General features: G+C 44.6%; 1 protein-coding gene across 3 annotated transcripts in view; it reads right to left on the bottom strand.

Annotated features, from left to right (window-relative positions):
• rimbp2b (RIMS binding protein 2b) overlaps nt 1-23,732 on the bottom strand; it is an 85,819-nt gene that overhangs the window by 6,451 nt on the left and 55,636 nt on the right. The window contains exons 9-29 of one of the 3 annotated variants that reach the window (XM_027277604.1): nt 23,222-23,326; nt 21,313-21,363; nt 20,915-20,935; nt 18,180-18,384; nt 16,710-16,858; nt 15,947-16,026; nt 15,386-15,495; nt 14,432-15,304; nt 11,489-11,640; nt 10,379-11,047; nt 10,025-10,174; nt 9,262-9,423; nt 6,962-7,741; nt 5,700-5,808; nt 5,036-5,161; nt 3,466-3,647; nt 2,982-3,150; nt 2,765-2,827; nt 2,386-2,489; nt 996-1,022; nt 389-460 (exon numbers count right to left, since the gene is read on the bottom strand). In XM_027277604.1, coding sequence (XP_027133405.1) covers nt 389-460; nt 996-1,022; nt 2,386-2,489; nt 2,765-2,827; nt 2,982-3,150; nt 3,466-3,647; nt 5,036-5,161; nt 5,700-5,808; nt 6,962-7,741; nt 9,262-9,423; nt 10,025-10,174; nt 10,379-11,047; nt 11,489-11,640; nt 14,432-15,304; nt 15,386-15,495; nt 15,947-16,026; nt 16,710-16,858; nt 18,180-18,384; nt 20,915-20,935; nt 21,313-21,363; nt 23,222-23,326 — 4,359 coding nt within the window. Of the gene's footprint in view, nt 1-388; nt 461-995; nt 1,023-2,385; nt 2,490-2,764; nt 2,828-2,981; nt 3,151-3,465; nt 3,648-5,035; nt 5,162-5,699; nt 5,809-6,961; nt 7,742-9,261; nt 9,424-10,024; nt 10,175-10,378; nt 11,048-11,488; nt 11,662-14,431; nt 15,305-15,385; nt 15,496-15,946; nt 16,027-16,709; nt 16,859-18,179; nt 18,385-20,387; nt 20,572-20,914; nt 20,936-21,312; nt 21,364-23,221; nt 23,327-23,732 lie in introns of those variants that run through there. The other 2 variants (XM_027277605.1, XM_027277606.1) reach the window with 2 other exon arrangements.

Consider the following 23,732-nt stretch of genomic DNA (forward strand, 5'->3'; position numbering starts at 1 on the left):
ATTTAACATTAGTTTAATGAGTTGTTTTCAGGTGACTCATTTCACATCATTAAGACTTAAGCTTTGTGTCGGAGGCAAATTCAGCCTCCTCACAGCTGAAGATCCACGTAGAAATCAAGAAACAACATAAAGACAACGCGGCCTCGTGCAACAACATAAAGCTCAACAGACATAGTGGATGTTTCTTACGGATATGCTCTTTTGGGACTTTTCTTCCTAATTTTTTAATCAAAGAATCATCTTTTGTGGTGATGATATAACTGGGAGATATTAATATCCAAGTCCTGAAAGTACTCAGACCACGTGTACATGCAGAAAATGAACAGCACTTGTACTTCCAGGACCAGGGACACCAAAAAAAAAATTCCTAAAAATGTTTAGTACTTACATAGTAAAAACCATCTTCATCTATTTCACCAAAAACTGTGATGACGTCACCGGCACAGAAAGTCAGTTCAGCCTGTCAGAGAAGAAACAGCCTTGAGATACATTTGTGCCTTTTTTTGTTGTTGTTGTTTACGGCACTTTAACCGTGCCGGAGAACTTTCCAATACATCAAATCTACTGTGGTTTGATGAGTTTGAAATGCCGTGCTTCCTTCTCCAAACCCCAACGTGATGCATCTTAAACACGAGTGTCAATTCAGTCTCGGCAGACGGACTGTTGCAACTGCAGATGCATCGGATGTTGGAAACTTTGAAGACAGGATTGCAACACACTGGGCACATCTTTCCTTACGGGATTCTCGAGAACACACACAGACCAAACGTAGCGTATGTACAGTATGTAGGAGAGAAGTCAACACAGAAAGACCAAACTGAGGAGGGGAGATGCTGGCTCAAGGCAATGCATGAGGGGCTGTATTCATGACCGCCAGGGACAGAGGGCCGTGGCCCGTCATCCGAAGCCCCAGCCTCCTCGTTTGCGTTCCGACAAACGGGGGGAGGAAACACACACAGAGCAGACAGTACCATACCCTCCTCACCCTCACTCACCTCCTCATTCAGTCTGCTGCCCTCATACTGTGTCGGTGGCAGTGCCAATAGAAAGGTGAGAGTAAGTGAACGGGGGGGAGGGGCAAAAAAATAAATGAAAATAAAACAGCACGGGAAAGTAATTCAATCTTCTAGCTTACACAGTGCTTACTGTAATCCCTCCTCCAACTTCCGCACATATTGCTCTGAATCGCACTTAAAGGAATAGTTTGACATCATCTCGATCGATAGCACTCCTAAATCTGTCCCTTGAATATGAAGCTACAGCGAGGACATGATTGGAAGCAGGGAAACAGCTAGGCTGGCTGTGTGAGGGAAACTAAATCTGTCTGCTAGCACCTCTAAAGCTCACCAATTAACACGTTACAGGGCTCGACACTGACATTTGAAAAGTGGTTTGCCAGACTGGAAAGCAGGCATCAGCGTTTGGTTGTGTTTTCAGTCACTTTATGTTTTAGAGTAATTAAGATCTGCAGATAGACGTCAGCTCAACAATGAAAATGTGACATAAACGAATGTTTAAAAGCTTTATTACAGGATCCATCCATTTCCTTCTGCTTATTCGGGGTTGTGGTGGCGGCTGGTCGTCCTAGATGTCCTTCTCCAGAGCAATGCCACCCAGATCCCAAGGCCAGGTGGACTTCAGCGTCCCTCGAGCGAGTTCTGGGTCTGTTTTGGGGCGTTCTGTCAATTGGACGTGCCTAGAAAACCTCCAAACCAAGACTTCTGTAAGAGGCATCCTGATCAGATGCCTAAACCACCTCACCTGACTCTTTTCAAGAGAACTTGAATCTTAAGTGTTAGAGTAAACGTGTCCAGCCTTAATTCCTAATATGCAAATAGCAGAGCAGCTGTTGTTCACAGATCCCTCAAAAATAAACTCAGCTGGTTGCTTTGCAGTATAATTTTCTGTCCAGCTCAAAGATGCTGAAGTATATCGAATCTCAAGACTTTTTTTTTGGGGTGATATTAGTCGAACGTGTCAGCCCAACAGTAAAACAACCTAATACTCACGCAGCATTGTCTGGTTCCAGTTCACACTGTAAAAGCAAATATTTCAATCAACAATGTATCTGTTTTGGGGTTTGCTCTCCCTGATTCCTGATGATTGGATGCCAATTTCTCAAATGGTTACCAATGGCAACCTGGCAACTGTTACTGTCGAGCCCTGCTTCATATTCAATGAACAGACATGAAAGTGGCATCAAACTTTGTATTTAACTCGATGTTTCCCAAAATGTCGAACTATTCCTTTAAATTCTGAATAAACTACAAACAACATTTTTCATCTCAAAGTATTCTGCGCTCTGGCTGCTTTTCGTCAACATGATGGCGGTGACAGAGAATGGTGAAGACAAAGCGAATAGCTGGAGCCACAGGAGGGCAGTACCTCTACATCAACGTTAGGGGAGCTCTCTCGGGGGTCGTAGTCGTACAGAGCAATCATCCTCCGCGTCGACATCGGATGTTGACGGCCGCTCCGCCTGTTCCTCTCTGTGGAGAGAAAAAGTCATAAAAGACGTTAAAGTCAGCGGGAATAACGTGGAAACTTTGCTGAAGGATGTGATGACCAGTGACGATGCATGACAGTCCTTGCAAGTCCGACAATCTTTGCAATCTGATCATCCGGCTTGCAAGGTAAAACAACGTTTACAGTTAATGAGTTTAGCTAAAGGCACTTGACAGATGAATGAGGATGAAGAGAAGTGGGAAAAAAAGAGCAATAGAGATGAAGCAGAGAGGAGAAGAGCATCTCATTGGACACAGACCTCTCTTGGATTTTCTGGACCTGCGATTTATTGAGCGGCCATCTTTGAAACGATCACAGTTCACTTTACAGGAAAGCAGAAAAACACGATTAAGTGGGGGAGAGTAGAGGAGAGGAGAAACGTGTCAGTAAAAGGCATTAGGTCGGTCACACAGACAGAGGGTGCAAGGGAGAAGAAAAGAAGCTGAGGAGGTCGTGTAGGAAAAACGACATCTCACCTAACTTCTCCACAGGAGTGTTGAGTGGCAGGAAACCCTGTTTGAGGAGCTGGTCCATCATTTCGTCATCCTCCGTTTGGATCTCAGAGACCATGTTACAGGGGATCAGACCCGCTCGGTCTCGGATCTGTGCCCTGTAAAAGCCGTCCGTATCTTTATTCCCAAACACCTAAAAGGAAAAACAGAGCGTCAGGAAGGGGCGGACACGCAGCCAGAAAACAATGACCGGAATCTGTAAACCTGCAACTAGGACTGGCAAAGATTACTACTATTTAGATGTAATTCTAAGGCATTAGCTGAGACAACATTTAAGCATAGGGGATAGGCAAAAACACAGCATTGCTTTGCCTCTTTTGCTTCCGTAGCATGTCTTCTTGCAGAGTAGTGGAAGGAAAACACCCAAAGTACAGATCTAAGTGTTTATTTCGCTTCATTTTGTCATTTCATCGTTAGATAATGCCTTCTTAATGTGAGAAATCACCACCTTGATGATCTGGCCCTCCTTGAACGGCAGCTCCTCATCAGCAGCGTCAGGGTTGGGCGACATGGACATGGGATCATAGTCAAACAGAGCCACGAACACGCGGGTCATCTCCTCCAGCTCTGATTCGTCATAGTAATCCAGGGATCGCCGTCCCCGCCCCTGCCTACGCCCGCCATAGCCGTCTGAAACATAGAGGAGGCCTCTGCTGCTACTACCAGCCTTATACAGCCACGCTGGCTGTAGAGGCAATGAGAGCAGAAGATGTCTCTTTGTTAGAGCTGACAGGGGAGAGGGCGATGAGATGCATGTGTGAAAAAAGAGCCAGAGATCGAATGCGATAATTATACGTTTTAGGTTTTTAATCTTTTTTTTTTCCAAACTTTGAAAAGTCCTGTTGCGTTCACGCACTAAAAGCAAAAAAAGGATGCTTTTTACAATACAGGCTCGGTACAATCGTAGCACAGCAGGGTTCTTCGTTCACACATCTCTTGCTTGCTGGCGTGACAGTCACCAAACATCAATACAACACAGCACAGGACAGGAAACTCATGTCAAGCAGTTTTGGAAGGTGCAAAAGGGAAACTGAATGACTGTGCACACCAGGAGGACACAAGTATCACTGCACTATTGTTCATTGCTGTTTCACTGCCTTATCTCACAGAGGCTGATTAACATGCATGCTTTCCTGGGATTTGACATGATGAGGGCAGCATTCCTACATCAAACTCAGGTGTACTGTCATGCTTTTGGGGTACACATTCGGAAACAATGTGCAGCGGTAATAAAAAAAGGGCAAAGGGAGGCACGTTCCCGAGGGGAGATAATACATCAAATGCCCCGGCAGTTCCTGGCAACGCAGATATCAGGGACAGTGAGGGGGAAGAGATGAACCTGATATCAGTTCTCCATGCTTCTCATGGATCACCATGTTAAATGTCTGAAGTCAGAAGAATGGCTCAACCAGTGCTAACTGAACTTAAATATGCATTTTTTTTTGGAAAGATGTAAAATGTGCTTCAAAGAGCGTAAAGACATGTTTGATTCTGATGAGTGCAACCGAGCGATACCAACAAGGCAAGAATGCACCAACTCATCCAATAATGTGTCTTTCCTTCTCACTGTATTGTAAATGGGTCATGCAAAATCAAAGGAAATGGGGCTACTGGCTCATGAAGGCGGGAGGAGAAGGAAAAGAGGAGGTGGCGGAGAAGCTTAGGAAAAATTAGGGCGGGCTAAGTTGCGGTGGGGGTGGGAGAGTGGCCTGGATATGGAGGGTGAATGGGAAGAGTGAGTGAGTTTGGGGTGGGGGGGTTTCTTGGGATTGAAAGGTGTAGGAGTACATACAGGGAAGGGATTTTCATTCTCCAGCAACGGGGAAAAGTGGCCAGTCTTGTCTTCCCCCGTCAGCTTTATTCAGCTAAGCTCAGCTAAACTAAACAAAGCAGCTGACTGTCCAGCACAGAACAAAGACCACCATGACATCACTGCATGTGTGTTCAAGAACGATTCTTTGCCTTTTCTGACCTTGTCAGGGTGAATTGTCATCTTGGAGAGAAGCTGCACCACATACCATATTGATCCTCTGAGGACATAGATCGCCATATCCTGCGCCGAGCTACACTGCCATAGTAAACATCCTCCTTGACGGGTGAGAGGTTCCCCTCACTCCCCTCACTGTTACTGTCCATGGTGATCTCTACAGAAGACACCAATCACAGCGTTACGGTCAGAGATCCCCCTGCACACACACTCTGCTCTACCCCCATGGCCCATTCACTCATGCTGAGACAGTAGGATGATGAGGTTGCCCTGAGGTGGGGAGGGGGGAAAGGTGGGTGTACAAGGCAACAGGTTTCACTCTGGAGTCACTGGGTGTAAAACAGCAATGCTTGCACTGTTGCGGGAGGAGGAAGGGGGGGTTCAGATTGGGTGGTAAACATGTTAACCCACAGTAAACACAGGCATCGGGAGTGTATCTGGGATGACTTTCCTGCAAAACTGCGTGTGAACATTTTGGCGGAATCCAGCTCGTGAGGATGGACAGCTACCGGGGTGACGCAAGACCCCCCCCCCCCCACAAAATAAGGGTCTACGTGGTTGTTTAAGCTCTATGGGAGAGATGTTACAGCTCGGCTCACATGGGTAAAAAGGGAAACACATGGTATAAATAGCACAAACATCAGTGGCCCTGCAGGTGGGGATGAGACGTCTCCTCATGTGGTGACCTCACTAACCAATGGATGGGATGGGCCGTTGCTGAGGGGGGGTGCCGATGTGAACCAGCCTCCTCCCTGAGTGGTCCAGACGATCAGCGCTTCCATGGGACGGTGAGTTCCCAATGATCTTTAGAGTGAAAAACAACAGATGAGAGGTCAGAACGACGGACTGGCTGCATTTTGAAGATGACAGAAAAAATGAAAATCAATTAAAAAAGAATCCCACAATCCTGTTAAAACAACTAAAAAAAACCATAAGAGCAAATGATGTGGCTTCCATTTGTCCTTAGGGAGGCAAAATAATAGTAAAATAAACGATAAGGAAACCTAAACCATCAACAAGTAAATCAAATCAACCCCAACACAACAACATGGACTTGGGGAGGGGTTAGGAAGGGTCAGATGTTTAGCTAAAGACCATTTGTTTGGTTTGTTTTGTTCTGTGCATGTCAGCTCCTCGATGAGAAAAGAAAGCGGCACGACAAGACAGAAAACGATGAAGCAAGGAAAAAAGAGAGAAAGAGTGGACGAGAAGAAAAAGTGGAGGGCGTGTGTGATGTGGTTAGATGAGCAAAGCCATTATAGCTTCAGCCTGGGGCTTCGTATTACAACAATCAAAACATTTGATATATGAAAATTGATGATGAAGAAGAGATTTTTTTTTTTTTTTTGCTGAAAAAGTGAAAGAGACAAGCGAGAGATGATGTGCATGGGTTAAATGAATCGCCTCAGGCTGAAAAAAAGTCTTGATCTGGCCTTATTTTGTGTACGTGAAGCAATGAGAGGCAAAAGATGCTGAAATAAATCTCCAAGCACACGGTGGAACGACAACAGCCGCAGAAAGAGAGACATGGAGAGCGGCAGATGAAGCCGGCAGCTGGCAGAGAAGAGGCAGGAGGGGCGGCAAAGGGGAAGATAAGCGGGGGAGCGGCACGTCCCCATGCACTGCACAGAGACTTTCCTTTAGAAATGGAACCTTTCCCCTCAGAGACATGAGAAGTCAAAACTTGGTTAAATGGCCTTTAGATAATTCAAAGCTTTACTTTAAAAAATCCACCTGACATTCTGCGTACAAGCAAAGTAATCCACACAAAATAAAACATCAAATCAGAACAACCATGAACGTGTGAGAACTCGTCACAAAATGAAAAAACAGAATGCCAAAATAAAGAAAGAGGGGGGAGGGGGAGGTAAGTGTAAAGAAAAACAGACGACATTAAGGAAACAGAATGGCTGCAGCTTGCTGATGGAAAGTACAGCAGAAAGTCTGAATCACACACCAGCGGCTGGTCCCGGTTGAGCCTGGACAAAGACTGGGCCCTAGCCTCCCTGTGGGGGCTGTAATAGACCCTGTCCAGCTCGTTCAGCCTGCCCTCGCTCAGGGCCCCTTCCCTGGAGTAGTTTCGCGACCCGGCCTCCCGACCAGGCCCAAAGTGGTCCCTGTTCCTAAAGTCACCCGTGTGTACCGACTTGGCTGCAGTCGCTGGGATATCAGAGAACTCCTCCTCCACGCTGCACTGGCGGGTCAGAGTTCTTTTACGGCCCATAGCTAGAGCCCGCCTTTCTACCGGGCCTTCACAGTGGATGATGTGTACGGGTCCCCGCATGGGGCTCCCATGAGCATAGTACCCTCGATAACCACGGCCTAGAGAGCCTTCTTCCTCGCTGCCACAGTCCAACCCGCTGTCAGGACTCTTGGTGTTCTGGCGGTTGGGTCGTCCCAGGCTGCGTTCATCTGGGTTGTAGCAGTAGCGGCTGTCGGTGAAGCGAGGGGAGGAGCGTTGGCGCTGCAGGTGGCGGGAGGTCTTGCCGGAGGTGAGGTGATTGTGCACGTGGTTGTCCTGGGGGTACATCCTCCGCTGAGTGTGTGGCGTTCCTGGCCGCCCGCCGTCTTCGAAGCACAGGCGTTGGCCCATGCCATCCACGCCGTCCAGCTCTTCCTCAGCCACCTCGGGGATGCTGTGGAGACGTTTACTGCGGAGCGACTTCTGCTTCACCACCTCCCTCTGGAGGTCCCAGCAGTCTCTCTCCTCAGCTAAGTCCTGACGCTTGTAATATGCCTTCAGTCACGACCAAGAGGCAAAGTTCCACAATTTCACAGTTCAGTTAGTCAGTTCAATTCAAAAAGTTTAGATTTGTTTTTTTGTGCGAGAGGGTTTTTTGTTTTTTTCGAAGGTTTTTAGAACAGGCAGGAAACAACACAGTATGTGAATAGAACAAATGGGGGGGAAAAGACAAAATAAAGACAGAATTAGTTATTTGTGGCAATGTAGTAAGACATGCAGTCTCATTCCGTGAGAAGAAAATGGCATGCTCTGAACAGGAATCTGTGAAGGCTCAAATATGGAGTGATAACTCAAATAACTGAGCGTGGTCACGGAGGTTAAACGTGGAAAAAAGGGAATTTCGTTTGTGAGAAATTAGAAATATCCAAACAAAAACAAAAAAAGGTGACAGGCTTAGTTAGTGCCACGGGTGAGGAAGAAATGAAAACATCAGTGTGGATGAAATGAAGAAATAAAAGCCAGAAATGAACAACGTGAAGCCGAGCGAGCCGAAGAATCAGCTGCATCTTTGGACAATTTCAAAAACAAACACAACTTCCTTCTATGCGCTCAGAGAAAAGTCAAATTTGACTCTTCTTAACAATATCTAATTTAAATCTTAACATCATAACTATACATACTTTAAAATGGTTTATTTTTTACAGAAATATAGGCCAGTGGATAATGTGCAACAGTGATTTACAGATAGATGGCGATGACAAAAATGCAGGCGATGCAGCATTGGTGTATTTAAAAGGGTAAATACACCAATAAGAACCGCTCATTAACACAACAAACTGTACAGGTAACTGGACAACAACAACAACAAGAACCAAATTAGCAGCGACTTTGTAGACGTCTTATATTTGATTTATCACGACTGGTTTTACATCCACACATCCCCACTGACAGACCGAATGAAGACAGGAGCATGTACCGACAATGTTCTACATCGACCATAGACAAATTAAACATCCGGACATGACAGACATGAACAAAAGTGAATATTTCCATTTAAGTACTCACTTAAATGAGATTCCCATATGCACTTCATATGCCATGACCCTTTGATACAGTACAGTATATTAAAATTTGCACTTTAGTATCACATTCTAACACTTTAACACTTCTCCGGTGCAGTATTCAGAGCATCAAAATGCAATGCAAACCATAAAAAAAAAAAAACCTTCCTCTGTCGCATGCTGTATAGTTATGTATACACAGCCATTCCCATGAACTCAGCCTTGAATGAATAAAGCAAGTGCTGGAGGGGCGGGGGTGGGGGAGGAGGTGTTGGAGGAGGTGGAGGAGCAAGGCTGGGGTTGGGGAGGCAGATTCAGCTAACGCAAGGCAGGGGTAGCTCAGCCAGGCAAAGCCACGACGGGCCTGGTAGTAGAGCCTGTGAGAGAGAGCAGGTACCACTGCAGGTGGCGAGACCCTCCCTCCACCCCTCCATCCCTAAACCTCCTTCCTCCCCACCTTCTTCAACCCCCCCCCACCCCAACCACGACCGGCTGAAGGTGTGCAGTATGTACCTTAAGAGTGTTGTGAGAGTTAATGCTGCGCCTGCGGCCCTCCTCCAGTTGCATCTCAGAGTAAAGATCCTCCTCGTCCTCCTCCATGATGTCAGACAGGTCCGAGCCCCGGCTGCTCTCTGTGTGGTACTCCTCACTGTGGCTGTAGTGGTGGTGATGGTGCTGAGAGGAAACAGGACGGAGGAAGTTGGGAAAAGAAGCTTATTAGGTAGAGATCAGCTTCGACTTCATAACTTCATATTCTTATCACTTTACTTTGGTGACGTCTTTGGTGATGGATTACGTGGCGATATTTGCAAGGAGACGAAAGAAAGTGCATGCACGACTGCTGCATTTTCAATTTCTCCCAAAAAGTGGTGCCTCGCATTAATGAATTCTTCGTTTGGCTGCTTACAAAGCTGCGATCTGATTGGATTAAACCCCCATCAAGCTTGCTTGAACAACACAGCTGCTTCACTGCAGGACTAACAGAAGTGTTTTCTTCTCTAATTCCCTTATACTCTGATTATTTAACACCAACTTTGTTAGAAGGCCTCTCAAGAGCTCTAAATAGAGGACTATGATGTGTTAGGATTACAGCGCCCCCAGCTGCCTAACAGCTGCAGATGCATCGTCGAACACATGAACGATTAGTCTACAACAATGCTCGACTAGTAGTTCTGATAGGCGACTACTCTGTGGAACCTCGCCTCTTCCCAGAAACAAGTGATGCACACTCACTGATTGGCCGAGCACAAGCTTGTTGTGTTTTTCTGTAAAGTACCTGTCTGCCCAACTCGGAGCCTCTGAGGAATTCATCCACCGAGGCTCCTCTCCTCCTCGCATGAGGAGAGTCGTAGCCATCTTCCTCCTCATCAGAGTTGAGCGGATGCGAGGCGTTACCTCGCTCACTAAAGATATTCCTTTTCTCAGCCTGATGAGAGAAATGTTGGGCATTTAGATTGAAAAAGAAAGACTTGTACTTTCTACTTTTTGCCAATGTAGTGTCTAACAGTTCTGTCTTGAAACCTTGGATACTTGTTAATTAATGGTTTTTCAAACAAGCCGATTTTAAGGAACAAGTGAGATTACCTCATCATCCTGACATACACTGTTTTATAATTAAATCCCCACTCACCCGGTTGCCCTCAGCAAACACTCTCTGGGCGGCTTCCCTGGCCATGGCCTTGGCGATGGTGTTGGGGATGGGGACTCCCTGAGGCTGCGGCAGGATCCTCTGAGGAGAGGGCGATCGCCGTGGCTGGAAGTGTGGCGGCTCCAGGTTTGGTCCGCGCATGGGAGGCAGCGGAGAGGGAGATCGCTCCCAGGGCTGGGCTGATCGCATGCCCACCTCATGCTCTTTGGTTTCTGGCTCTCTGGCACTTACTAATGGTTTGGACTTGGGCATGGGGTGGCGCTGGAAATGAGGCTGGGGCGAGGGGTGAGGAGAAGGAGGAGGCGGGTGGTGGACAGGCTGCGAGTGAGGCTGTGCGTGGGGCAGCGTGTGGGGCTGAGCTCGAGGCAGAGGCTGCACCTGGGGCTGAGGGTGATTCGGGGGGTACGTCGACGGGTAAGGAGGATGGGTTTGCGAGTGCACTGGATGGGACTGTGGGTGGGGAGGTGCAGTGGTTCGGTGGGAGAGGCGTGGAGAGCCCAAGAGATTGTGCGGGATGATGGCCACGGGCGAGTCCTGGGACTCTCCTTGAGTTGATAACGTCCTTACAATCACTTCCCTGGCCTCCAGACACTGAATCCTGTTTAACTCCACGGTCACATAGTCTGCTGTGGGATACAAGACCTCTGCTATCTGCATTCACAGAGGAACCAGAGAGTTCTTATAAATTCAGCATGTCACATACAAAAACATCATAGAAACATACCTACATGAAGAGAAACACCTGAAACTATCTAACTATCTTCACTATAGCACCCCTTGCAGGCCTGATGGAAAATGGTCACTTTATTTTTATAATCTCTTTCCAGCATGCTGACTTTAATTTCAAATTAAAGCGTGCATGGTTCATGGGCATAAAATAATACCTCCCTGTGGAAAAAGGATAATCCTGGAGCCCGTTACAGCTCCTTTTTTTTTGCAGTTATGTCTTCAATATTGTCTATCCCTGGGGGCAGCATTATATCACTTCTCCAGGAGATGGCAACAGAGAACTACTCATAGAAGGAGCCACCGCTGAGGAAGACCACAGCTACTTTAACTGAAGATAAAATGACTTGTTGTGACGTTTGGTACCTTTTGTCCCTTTGTGCACACGGCGTAGCCGATCACGCTGGCCCCGTTGGACGTTCCTGAAGACGTCAGAGGCGGCGGCTTCCATCTGACCTGCAGGACCCCGGGCGTCTGACCACACTGGACCTGCACCTCCTGGGGAGGGAGAGGGGGCCCTGGGGAACACAACACACACACTGGATAAGGAGAGAAGAAAAAAAAAAAGACAGCTCAACAGCGGCTGAAGCATTTCTGCCTATTTGATGAAAAAGAAAAAGAATGTGCTGACCTCGGTACTATGGACATTCAATAACCATTTCACAGTGCTATGAAGTGAGGATATTTTCATTCTAGGGGAGCTGTATTATATATCTCACATCTAGAGTGCTGCATTCAGCCTAACCTTGTGCTTTTGCCAAGAGCTGTATGAAAAACATCATTTATCTGACATTATTTTAAAAGCTGCACTTAACAGCTGACGTGTGCTGTTAGTCAACTGTTTTGATAATGGTTAATTGTTTAAGTAATTCTTCATCCAAAAATTGCAGAAAATGCCGTTTTCAACCTCTCAGATATGGAGATTTCATGTTTTTTTCTGTTTTATATCAAATCTTTAAAGACGTTTTCACAATTTTCTGACATTGATTGACCAAACTATTTATTTATTCAAGAAAATAATCAGCAGATTCATCGATAACAAAAGTAATCGTCAGTTCAATTCTGTTTTATTAGGGTTGGGGTTAGGCTTATTGATTATTGCACTGACTCTCCCTGTGCTGTCCGACGACTAACACAGTTTTGGGGGTTAGAGAGCCAAAGGCAGTGCACGGGCCATCAACCAGATAACACAGAGTCTACCATCACCATGCTCCCCACATTGTGAAGAGAGAGCAGGATAGAAAACATTAATGCATTATTGCATCCTTAGTGTTGTTGTTGTACTAGATATGTCTGAAGTCTGAGATGAGGTTTCAAGTGGTTAGTCACGGGGTCAGGATGGTTAGGGACTAGACTGTATATCATTTACAGAGACCCAACCACACAGTGACAGCTCTAGCTGTGACACACAGCTGAACGTGTTTATTATATTCACATATTGTAAGTCATCTCTGTGCAGATTCACGGTGTGTATCCTGAGATTTATTCACATGCGTATCGGGCTGAAAAAAAAAGCCAAAGTTTGCCAACATTCATCCATCATCGTGTGTACAGCACATATCCTGTTGCCAGGAATCTCGCTGACAATATTCTATGGAGCATCAAAGAAACACAGTTTGCTGTTTCCACAATCTGTACGGCTGCCTGCATACCAAACAACATACCCATCTGTGCAGAGCTGCTGCTCCCCCTGCAGTCACACAGCGAGCCAGGGTGAGCAGATGCAGTCGGCAGTATCTCCGAGCTGCAACGCGCAGCTGTTTGTGCGTCCGAGAATCCACATCAGTGCAATCGTAATCACATTTCTACGCTGACTGTCAGCAGACAAAACACACGCACACACACAGACATACATACATGCAGTCGTAGAAACAGGAGCAGCACCTGAGATTTAATTTTTAGACTACGCCTGTCACAAATGAGCTAATTTGAGAACTGAAATAAGTGTTTAAATTATTATTTCAGTGCAGCCACCTTCATTCATACTGGACACAAACAGCAGACGCTGATTTCCAGGCAGGGAACCGCCTCTGTGCCACAAATATTAATATAAAAAAAAAGTTGTATCGCTGAGAACTAATGAAGTCGCTTGCACGCGCCGAGTGTGAAAGCCTAATATACTGCCTCCAGACACTGTCCTCTTTATCGACAACAGTTGTCCGCCACTGATACTGAGACTATTTCAGACGCCTCTAATTAACATGTTCAATAGATAGATCATTTAATGAACTCTCAGCATGTTAGCTTGTCAGCTGCCAACAGAAAATGTCAATTCAAACTTCTCTCTGTCCTCCCACTCCCTTCCTCTCTCCCTCCCTCTGTGTTCTCCCTTCATTCCCTCCCTTTCAACATTGTTTCTTCTTCATAATATCTCTGTTATGTTTTGTTTGTCTGTGCTTCTCTCATCCTGGTACCTTAACAATGAGCTCTCAGCTGTGGAAAAAAAGCAACAATATGAAATGTCTGACCCTTTTATCTGCACCCACAATTGTGTAACCATGCTTGCCGTGTAAGAGTACCTTTACACACACACACACACAACGGTGCCATAAATATAGCTCCCTTTCCCGTAGCAAGGCAGACAGTCTCCGAGACCCGAGTTCGTGCTGGCAAACAACAAAGCAACAACGAGCCCCATGGGAGAAGAAATCCCAGAGATCTACGCTCACTATTTACACTAATTTGGCTTCAAGAGACGTTTCTCGTTTTCAGTGTTCTGCAGCTTCATTCAGCAAATTCTTCTTCAATGTTTCCATGTTTTTGGTTCAATGTTTCAATGTTTTCTCGACCATGCATGTATCTTATCGCAGTAGTATGCACACAAATGCTCGTGGGCAATCTAAAAGTGGCTGAGATGTTTGTCAGGTTTCCACAGGGTTGAGTAAATAAATAGATCGCTGTGTTGGATGTAAATTATCAGATGGCTTTGCCTGTGAAATATCAGATGACTTTAATGTGTTGTTCTGCTTTAATCAGATTGAGGGGAACCTGTTAGCACTAATACAGAGACTTTGGTTCAGTCGTCAACTTTGTTTCCAGCCAAAGCTGACACTTCAAATTGATCATCAATTAATCGTTTTATGTAATTTCTTAGGTGAAATGTCCAAATTCTCTGATTTCAGCTCCTTAGATGTGAATACTTTCTGCTTTCTTTAGTCCCCTATGACAGGAAACTCAATATCTTTGGGTTGTGGACAAAGCGGGACATTTGAGGACGCCACCTTGGACCACATAAAAGAAAGTCCTTGCATCGCTGCGGTTTACTAAACAGATAAAAGTGCTAATGTGAGTAATGTTTTGGACGCTGACCTGCAGGCTGAGTGCAGAACTCCACAGAGATTTCCCTCTTCTCCCTTTGATCCATCGGAAGCTGCCAAGGCACCTGATGCGGCTGCGCCACAACCTTCACCTTGTAAACTGTCATGGGCTTCAAGTTGAAGAACTTGTACTTGTAGCCCCCCGCCTTGACCATGTCGTACTCTGCACCGTTGAGGAAGATGGTGTGACTGTAGTTGCTGTTGCTGGGCATCCAAGAGAGCTCAGCGGAGACCTGCGTGATGCTGTCCACCCGCAGGTAGTAAGGTGCCACCACCACATCCTTTCCCACAAGCATAGTGCACCGGAGCTCGTCCGACGGGCCACGGTCAGTGATGCTCTGCACTGAGATACGGTAGGTGTTGGTGGCCAGATTGAGCTTTTCAATAAGAGACTTTGTCCTGCCCCCGTAGGGGACACTCATGCGTAACTCCTTATCCACCATGACATTGTAGCCACTGATAGAGCCCCAGCCTGGTGGGACCACGGGAGGATCCCAGCCAATAATCACACTCTTGGCAAGTTGTTTAATCAGGTTGATGCGGCGGGGATAAGGCACAATGTCTTCACCAACCTCGTCAATGCTGACATCCAAGGTTCCTGTCCCGTTGCTGGAGGAGCCCAGGAGGTCCATGCCCAAGCTGCTGGTGCTTAGACAGTCTAGTTTACTGTCAGACAGCAGGCTGCTTATGCCTGTCACCGTTCCTGTGCCGACCCCCAGTCTCTGAGGCCCCAGGCTACTGTGGTTGAGGTAGCCAGGTTCTTTAGCTATTGTGTCCCTGTGTTGGACAGAGGGTTTCTCCTCATCTTGGACAAAATCCACAAAATTGGATGGGACGAGTCCCCGCTGTCCATCCAGCAGCTCTCCTGAGGAACCAAAGGGAGATAGTTGGTGTTGTGTGTGATATTAATGACATAGGATTTAAACAATACCGAGGCAGATCAGACCTTCGTAAAAGCCGTCCTCGTCCATCGTCCCGTAAACGTAGAGGTACTTCCCTGCCACCAGCGGGAGTTCTGCCTCAGGATGCTCATTTGGCCCGTCATAAGGATTGTAACTACAACAAAAAACACAAACCTTTATTTTTTAATGTCAAACACTGCAATTCTGCAATATATATGTCAGGGAAAATCCATTTACTGAGTGCTGCTTTTAAAATATGAAGTTTGCTTCTATCTTTGATTCATTTATTTTGTTTCTTTACAAACACGACGGAGCCGAGGACACCACGGGTTGAAAGCTTTGGCCCCGTTTCACATATTTGTGCTCTGAGGATTCCAATTATTTTTTGTGCTGACAGGTAATTTTCTTTGGAGATAGAAACACTGAATCATCTTTAAGACCATAGCCTAAAGCTCTGTGAGAGAAAGCAAATAATCTCAGCAAGATTTGTCTGTGACAGCCATTTCTGTTTACTGTAAAGAAGTATGTAAAGGGGGTTGGTGCAAAGCAACGAGAAACGAGTTGTGCTGTGAATTGCTGGCGATTGTGCGTTGCGTTGTACGTACCTGTACCGAGCAATACAGAGACGAACCTTCCCTGTGAACCTCGGTTTGGACCTGGTAGTTGAGCTGAACTCTTTGTCCATCTACAGAAGGCAAAAAAAAGATGCTCTGTGCTCATTCTTTGTGTTATTTGGAGTGGTAAGCTTTCCATCCAGGCGTCTCTTAAATACGATGAAAACCTTCCCAGAAAGTCTAGATGTCCTGCTGCAGTTTAATCTACAAACTGCAAGATAACTGTATTTTTCAAAAAGCACACACTGCACATAATATTTCTTTTGTTTAAAATTTGTGCACTAAAAATATCTCGATAAATCCCAAATAGTCAGTCTGCAGGAGTGAAACCTGGGATGCCTCCTGCATCTCTGCTGCAAGGAATCTCTCTCGTTCTCCTCAAACACATTACTTAGATTAAAATGAAGCCGAGTTTCTCCCCTAAATTGTTACAAAGTGCTGTCTATATTAAAGGATAACAAGGAAATGAGCAAGGTAACAGATCAAACATGGAGCCCACTCAGGAGAGACTGCTGTTGGTGGAAGTTTGCATACCCGACAGCAGGATTTCATCCACGTAAAACGTGGAGAAATAAAGCATCTAAATGACTCGGGGATTCTCCTCACAGTGTCATTTATGATGTTTAGATAGTGTTGCTTTGTGCAGCTTGCAGCCCATCAGACTCAATCTTTGCCAATAGATGTCATACAACGTGCAAATGGAGAAATGTGCAACAATAAAGCAATAAAAAGACAAACAGACGCTGTTAGATACCTCAGAGAGGAAAGCCCGTGCTGGGCTGCGGGCTCGACTGCGAGTGAGGAATGTTGGCTTGACGGAGAGGAGCTCCGGCTTGTCTCCACTGATCTGGAGCGGTCGGATGAACTCGGATATCAAAGATCTGCTTGTTGGAGGCTCATTGCCTGTGGATCGGAGAAAACTTCCCTCATCAGATCCTCGCATATCAACAATAATATCAAGCTTGTGACAAAAACTCATTCAGTATTTGAAGTGGGGTTGTATGAGGAACTTATCCACAGTCACATGGTTGTCCTCCCAGTTTGGAGAAGCCAGCACTGAAGCTAAGCAATGACGACTGTGGACTAGCAGCAACGAAACATATTTTAGCCACCTTAAAAAATCAATTTCAGTCTAAGTGTGAGCTATATTTAGAATATCTTGACTGCTTTACCTTAACGTCACACAGCCCTTTCCATTTATATCGACCTATGCTCTCAAAGCCACCAGAACTTTGCTGTTTTAACACGTTAATCCAGACCCAAACTAAAGTTAGTTGATGCGGACTGAGGCGATGGTAAACTGTTTTTGTCAATGTCTGGTCTGGTCGCTCTAAAGAGAGTGATATAACTGCTTCACTAAAGCGATGAAAATATTCTAAATATAGTGCACACTTAGAATGACATTGACAATGACATTTTTTGGGGGGGTCTGGCTTTTTTTAGGTGTCTGAAAAAAAGGTTTTATTGCTGCCCCCGTCCACAGCAGCACATTTATAAGTTCTTTGCCGTCTGCTTCTCAAAACTTGGGGCGTGCCGACCGTCATCTACTGTAGCTAGGACAACCACACTTCAAATAACCTCAACTATACCTTTAACATAATACAGAAACAAAAGCCGTAATAGTAACAGCACTACTACTTAAATAAAAGCAGGTTTACATGTTAAGCACATCTCACAGAACTCTATTCTTCAGTTTTTAGTCATTTATCCCCCACCAAAAAATTAACAAATTAAAAATTCACAGCAAGAGTGGAATGATTCGTACTGTAATTAGTGAAGCATTTGTGTATTCACAAAAACAAGTCAAACACAAACAGAGAACAAGTTCAGCCAGCTAGAGGCTATTTCTCACTATGATTGATTATTTCATTAACAGTTTATGTTTACTGCAGATTAAGTCAGAAGCCCGTTCAGACTTTTAATTTTCAGCTGCTGATTTTTTTCCCCACCCCATTGTGAGGGACTCCTCTTCTAATACGTACTCTGTGTGGAGTCACTGCCAGCAGCTCTCACACGGCAGAAGTGAATTCATTTATTCAATTGCACAGCACTTTAGTAAGAGTGTGCTTAATTTATTAACTTCAGTCATAAATGAGATTTCAGCCACTTGTGCATGTGACAATAAATCAATCTTACTATTTTCTTTTGCTAAAAATACTTAAATATTAATATATGACCTCTACAACATAAAACTGAGCATCGATATGATTTGACACACACATACCTTTTCCTATGGGGGCAGCCAGTCCATTAAGGAGCTGTGACAGGGATTTGTTGGGCGACCCGGGAGATTCACATAAAGTTAAGGGTTCATTGCTGAGAATATCAAACTTCCCAGCCTGGAGCCGGAACTTCTCCAGCTCTTTTGACAGGAGGTTGAACTGCTCACTCTGACTCCGACATTTTTCCTCCAGCTCGCGAACTTTGGCCTGATGACGGTGAGGGAGGAGAGTCATCGAGAGAAGGGGTGAGAGAAAGAGAGAGAGAGAGAGGGACAGACAGAAAGACAGACAGGCAGACAGACAGACAGGGAGAGAGAGGATGGGAAACAAAGGAACACAAATAGAAGAAAAAATAAGGAAACCATAGCATGCAGGACTGAACATTCTGCACACAGAGAGTACACACACACACACACACACACACACACACACAGTAGCTACGTATATAATGATATACGTCTACTGTCTGCACACAAATAAAACATGGAATGAGATTTACTGTAGACACGTGGATCAGTCATTACAGAGAAAAACTTCTTGAAATGACTTTTTAACTACGACTACAACCAGCATCGTGTACAAATCACATGCACAATTACAATCAGTGCTAAAAAAAATAAATAAAAATAAATAAAAAGCCTCTTGCTTCAAGGGGAGTATGCAGACTCAAACTACCCAGTGTCTTAGAGCATGAGGCTGGTGGTGTTCTATATTTCTTCTCATTGTCGAGTAATCCCTCGAAAAGACCAAAACCAACATTCATTTAATCATACTAACAAGCCGTGCCAGACAGAGTCTTATATATCTTATTCCTCTGCTCCACTGTTGTCCAAAAAATGATTAAAAATGCATCAATGAGCCACACTGGGTGACACGTTGGAGTTTATTTTAAGTCAATTCCACGTACTCGTACATTGTACAAGCCAGTGCTGATGCACTGTACAACAGACAGAAAGGTTTATTAAGCCAGGTAGTTAAGTTTCAGGTGTTATTTTCTGTCAATGCTGCATCAGAGCTGAGTTTTCCTGATATTTTTAAACACTTTTTATACTTTGTTCCTCTGTGTTCTCTTCTCCCTGACAATGGTCCATTGTTCTGCTTGCTCTCTGGTTGTTTTAACCATGTACTTTTCTAAAGTAGGACGAGGATGTTTAGCGGAGAGTGAACACTCTTCACCGTGTCCTTATTCTTTGAGTTTACATCTTGAATAATAATCCAATTTTTTTTTTTAATTTCAATTTATTTTAGTTTTGTTCACTGAATTGAATAAAATGCTGATATATTTTTGAATTTTCTTACTTTGCTTAAACTCAAGAAGGCCTCACGACAGTTCAGTTTTGCTTAAAAACTACAGTTGAAAATAAATAGAGATTTTTAAGCCTCAGGGTGAGGAAACGAATAAATAAATGTTGGTATGGTCTTTTTTTTCTCTCCATGGGATTTAATAACAATAACAAAAATATATAAAAATAACACCAGTCATATACTTTAAGAGCAAGAAACTTCATTGCACAAAGTCACAGTGATAAACTAAACAGAACTGTTTGGGCAGGTTTAATGAAAAATTCCAGGTGCTGGAGCGTGATTCATCAAGCCGAATGATTGATTGTCAAAAGTCACCAACACATCAATCTCAAACTGACAACAATCTGAAACCGGAGACGATCTGGAGGACGCTGAAGCCACCGTGGAATTTTTTTTAAAGCGCTGCCCAACACAGCAACACCCTCTGCTACTACTCCAATACTTTCTATGCTGTGTCTATGCAGAGTCCAGTTCATGCAGACAGGTCGTTGCTGGAAATAACATGCGGTTAGCAGACAGACGGCGTAGTCCTGCGCTTGTGGAACAGAATTAGTGAATAAGGAGTTACTGCTTTTGATGGCGTCATACAGTTCATAGCTGTATGGCAAGAACACATGCTCGGTGACATACATGCAAATGCTGCAAATGATCACATTCGTCACCGTCTGGCGATGTGATCCTTTGATAACAATACAAAAACTTTAAGCACTCGGGATGGAAAACTGAAGATTTAATTCTAAAATATCTATAAAACATAAAGACTTCCAAAGACTTTTAATAACTGATTAAATAGATGTTCTGCATTCACTCAACGTAGGCTGATATTTTTTAGTTCGGTCACATCTAAAATAAAAAAACACACACTTTGAACACGTGTTTGCTTTTATAAAGTTAAATTTGCTCGCCTCAATGTCTTGATGGGCTTTGATTATGTGGAATTGAGGTCCCCGGGCATTCGTCTTTAACTGAAGTCGATCCATATTCTGAAACTTGACTTTACGAGTAGAATCTTTTCATCAATTGTTAAAGCGAGTGTGGCTGAATATTTCTTTATCAAGTCAGACAGACCTCCAGTTTATGCTGTCAGTCATGTTCCAGACTTTCAAAAAAGCCCTCCACTTGTGAGTTTGCTTTGATGGGAAATGTGAAACAGAGCTGAGTGGGTAGTAAAGCCCAAGAAAAGAAGCAGCCCTGAATATTTCTGAAAACCAAAAAGCAAAGATCACACATCAGATTAGTTTTTTTTAACTGGCTGGATTTTCACCTTCTGAGTAAATCGTGTTCATCATTCAATACAAAACTTTAGATCCTGATCAATTACTGTGTTCGTTATGTGGCGTTACATCGCCATCACCTCCTGCGCCACAAGTAAACAAGCTACTGCACACCCTTATGAACTATATGTAAATAAATAAAAACAATTCTGAAATACCTGCATGCTGTCCAAGTGGTTCTGTATAAGCATAAACACACACCCATTCAGTAAAAAGAGATGCAGGAAAGAAATAAAGCACAATTACACATGTGATCACTCATACACATCTTTAAAGCACAGCACTCTCTAGATTAAAGTCTGCTTTCACACTGTCTGTCTGTCTGTTCACCTCTATTTATAGAACTTCACGAGTTAATTCAAACAGCATTGTGAGAAGTAATCTCTAAACTCAGCACACCAGCTTCAGCTAGTGCGGTCAAGAAGCTCTAGGTATCTACACACACAGGTCTGCCCCAGGGCTGACTTACTCACCCCCACCCCTACCCTCCACCAGCAGCAACCACATAAACAACACACAGTCACCCCCACCAACCCCCAAGAGTCCAGACGCTCACCTCTAACAGATGGACAGCGCCTTCATGTTCCTTTTTAGCCTCAACCTGAGCCTGGGAAACACAGGGTGCAGTGTTTCAGTTCACTTTCATTTATATTGCAGTTTAGTTTCAGTTTATAAAAACACCAACGAAAAAAAAGGCCTTCACAAACATTGACGGAAACACCTTTTCATTCACCGTTAGCTGGGGTGAAAATGGCATGAAAAGAAAGCCACCATCAGCCGGCGATGAAGGTCGAAACGTATTCTTTTTCTTTGCATTTAACATTAAAATCTGACTCAACCAGGCTGGAGATATTGTGGCTTTTCTTCCACCATGTTCACCTTTTATTTTGATGTTTTTAAAGGAAGCATTTCACCCGCGAAGACAACTTGAGAGCATCTCAAACTACCAGCCTGAGAGCCATCGAAGAATTTAAATCTAACCAACAAATAAATGACGATTTCCCCCCCAGTATGGATATCATTTTATTTTTTTACAGCTGAAACTGGTTAGGAATATTTAAACTTGGCATTCGAGAAGAACAAGATCGATACCACTCTCAAGTCTGTCGGTTAAATATGCCGTTTGTATATTTGCATGTATATCGAAAAAGGACAGATGTATCGGGTGGTATCCATCTTCTCGTCTTACCCACACTCACATTTAGCATGCAACAAGTTTTGAACAGCACTCTTCACAGCACACCTGACACCCACACGGCTCTTTGTTAAACCCTAAAAGAAGCTCGGACCTGGAGCTGGAGTTTAATAAAGCTCTGTCCTGCATCATTTTACAAGCAGAAAGCTGAATCCTAGGTAAGAACACTTGCCACCAGGTAATTTCCTTTTGCTCATCATCTCATCAAACACTGGCTGAAACCAGATCTATCTGTTGCACTGCATGTCTGATTCTGCCTACTACTTCTCTTTAAATGATGATTACCTGCAGTAGCTCCTCGGTTAAACTCTGAACACGTCGCCTGGGTGCATGTTTGAATTGTTATTTCTAGCCAGATAAGAAAAGCGGCTTAGAAAAAAACATGCATCGTGTTTCCATCCGTAATAAATAAAGGAGGCTTGTGCATTCAAGAGGAATACGGTTTGGGTATTACAGAAGCATTAAACCGTATAGAAACGCAGCATAAATACGTGCCATTTTTCTTATGGGAACTAGAAACATCTGTTGAGAAACACAAGTGTTCCACATGAATATGAGAGCATCTGTGGACTTTACAATTTCATAAATCTACTTTGCAGGCAATTAATTTAGGAGAATGCAGAGAAGCAAGCCAGTGTCTGAAGGAAGATAAGGCAGTAATGAGCTTCTGTTAATGAGGGGAAAAAAGCTGAGAACTCTGCCTGTGAAAGGCTGACTGTCAAGTCAGAGCAACAACAGCAACACTGTAGGGGTACACACACTGTTTCCAGAGAAGGAATTGGTGACAATTCCTATCACGTTCGCACTATCAGCAATCTCAGTCATTGCCGGGCTTGTTTTGACATTACAGTCGGCTCCAGTGCACAGACGACGAAGCGCCGACCATCAAAAGGCCTCGGCCGGCGTTTCTTTTCTTTTTTTTTTTTGTTCAAGTGTCATATCTACTCTGGGTTTTGAATGTTTGATTTGCTTGCTTGTAACAAACAAGAGGAGTGCTCCTGAAATGTTAAGCACTCGGGGGTTTGGAGGGTGATGGACAGCTGAAGGATGGGGCTAAGAGGCTGCACTGTGGGAGCTCTGATGAAAATGTTGAGTGCTACAGTCTATAGAGAGAACCTTTCTTTCCCCGTGCTCTTTATGATGCAGTCTTTGAGGCGACTTTCACCTTTGTTGGACTGTGCGCGCACAACAAAAAGCTCTTTGACCCCACGACACAGGCGCATGCGGCCCCAAACCTCTGGTTGCTGTGAGTGTTGTTGAGTCCCCTTACCTTCTGAAGAAGGTCAATCTCCTGCTGCTTTGCATTGAGTACAGCCAAGGCCTGCTCATGCTCCAACTCTAGCTGCTGCCTCCGCTCCGCAGCCTCGCGCATATGCTGTCCGCAGGGGGTGCAGGGGTGGAGAGCCAGACGGAGGTGGGGGGAAGGATTGTAGGAGAAAAGGGGGGGAAGGAGCATAGAGAGGGGCTGATGTTAGTGGAGCTAAAACCCAAATGGCACTGAGCCAATACAAAATGCATCTCCAGTCTTCTACTCCACACTCAGAGACAACACAGGTGTTTTTACATGTGCACACACATCACACATACAGAGGCTGGTTAACAGTGTACTGACCTTTTTTTTTTTTTAAAGCATTAAGAACAAGAAAGACATAAACTATGCCGCGTGAGAACAGTTTATGTCGAATGATCTGCGGGAGAGATCAGATCAGATTTTGCACGAAAGGTGCTTATGGATGAGGACTTGAGATGCTTTGCTGTGTGAACAGAAAGGACACTAACAT

The sequence above is a fragment of the Larimichthys crocea genome, chromosome III (genome assembly GCF_000972845.2).
Source record: "Larimichthys crocea isolate SSNF chromosome III, L_crocea_2.0, whole genome shotgun sequence".
In the NCBI taxonomy this organism is placed as follows: domain Eukaryota; kingdom Metazoa; phylum Chordata; class Actinopteri; family Sciaenidae; genus Larimichthys; species Larimichthys crocea.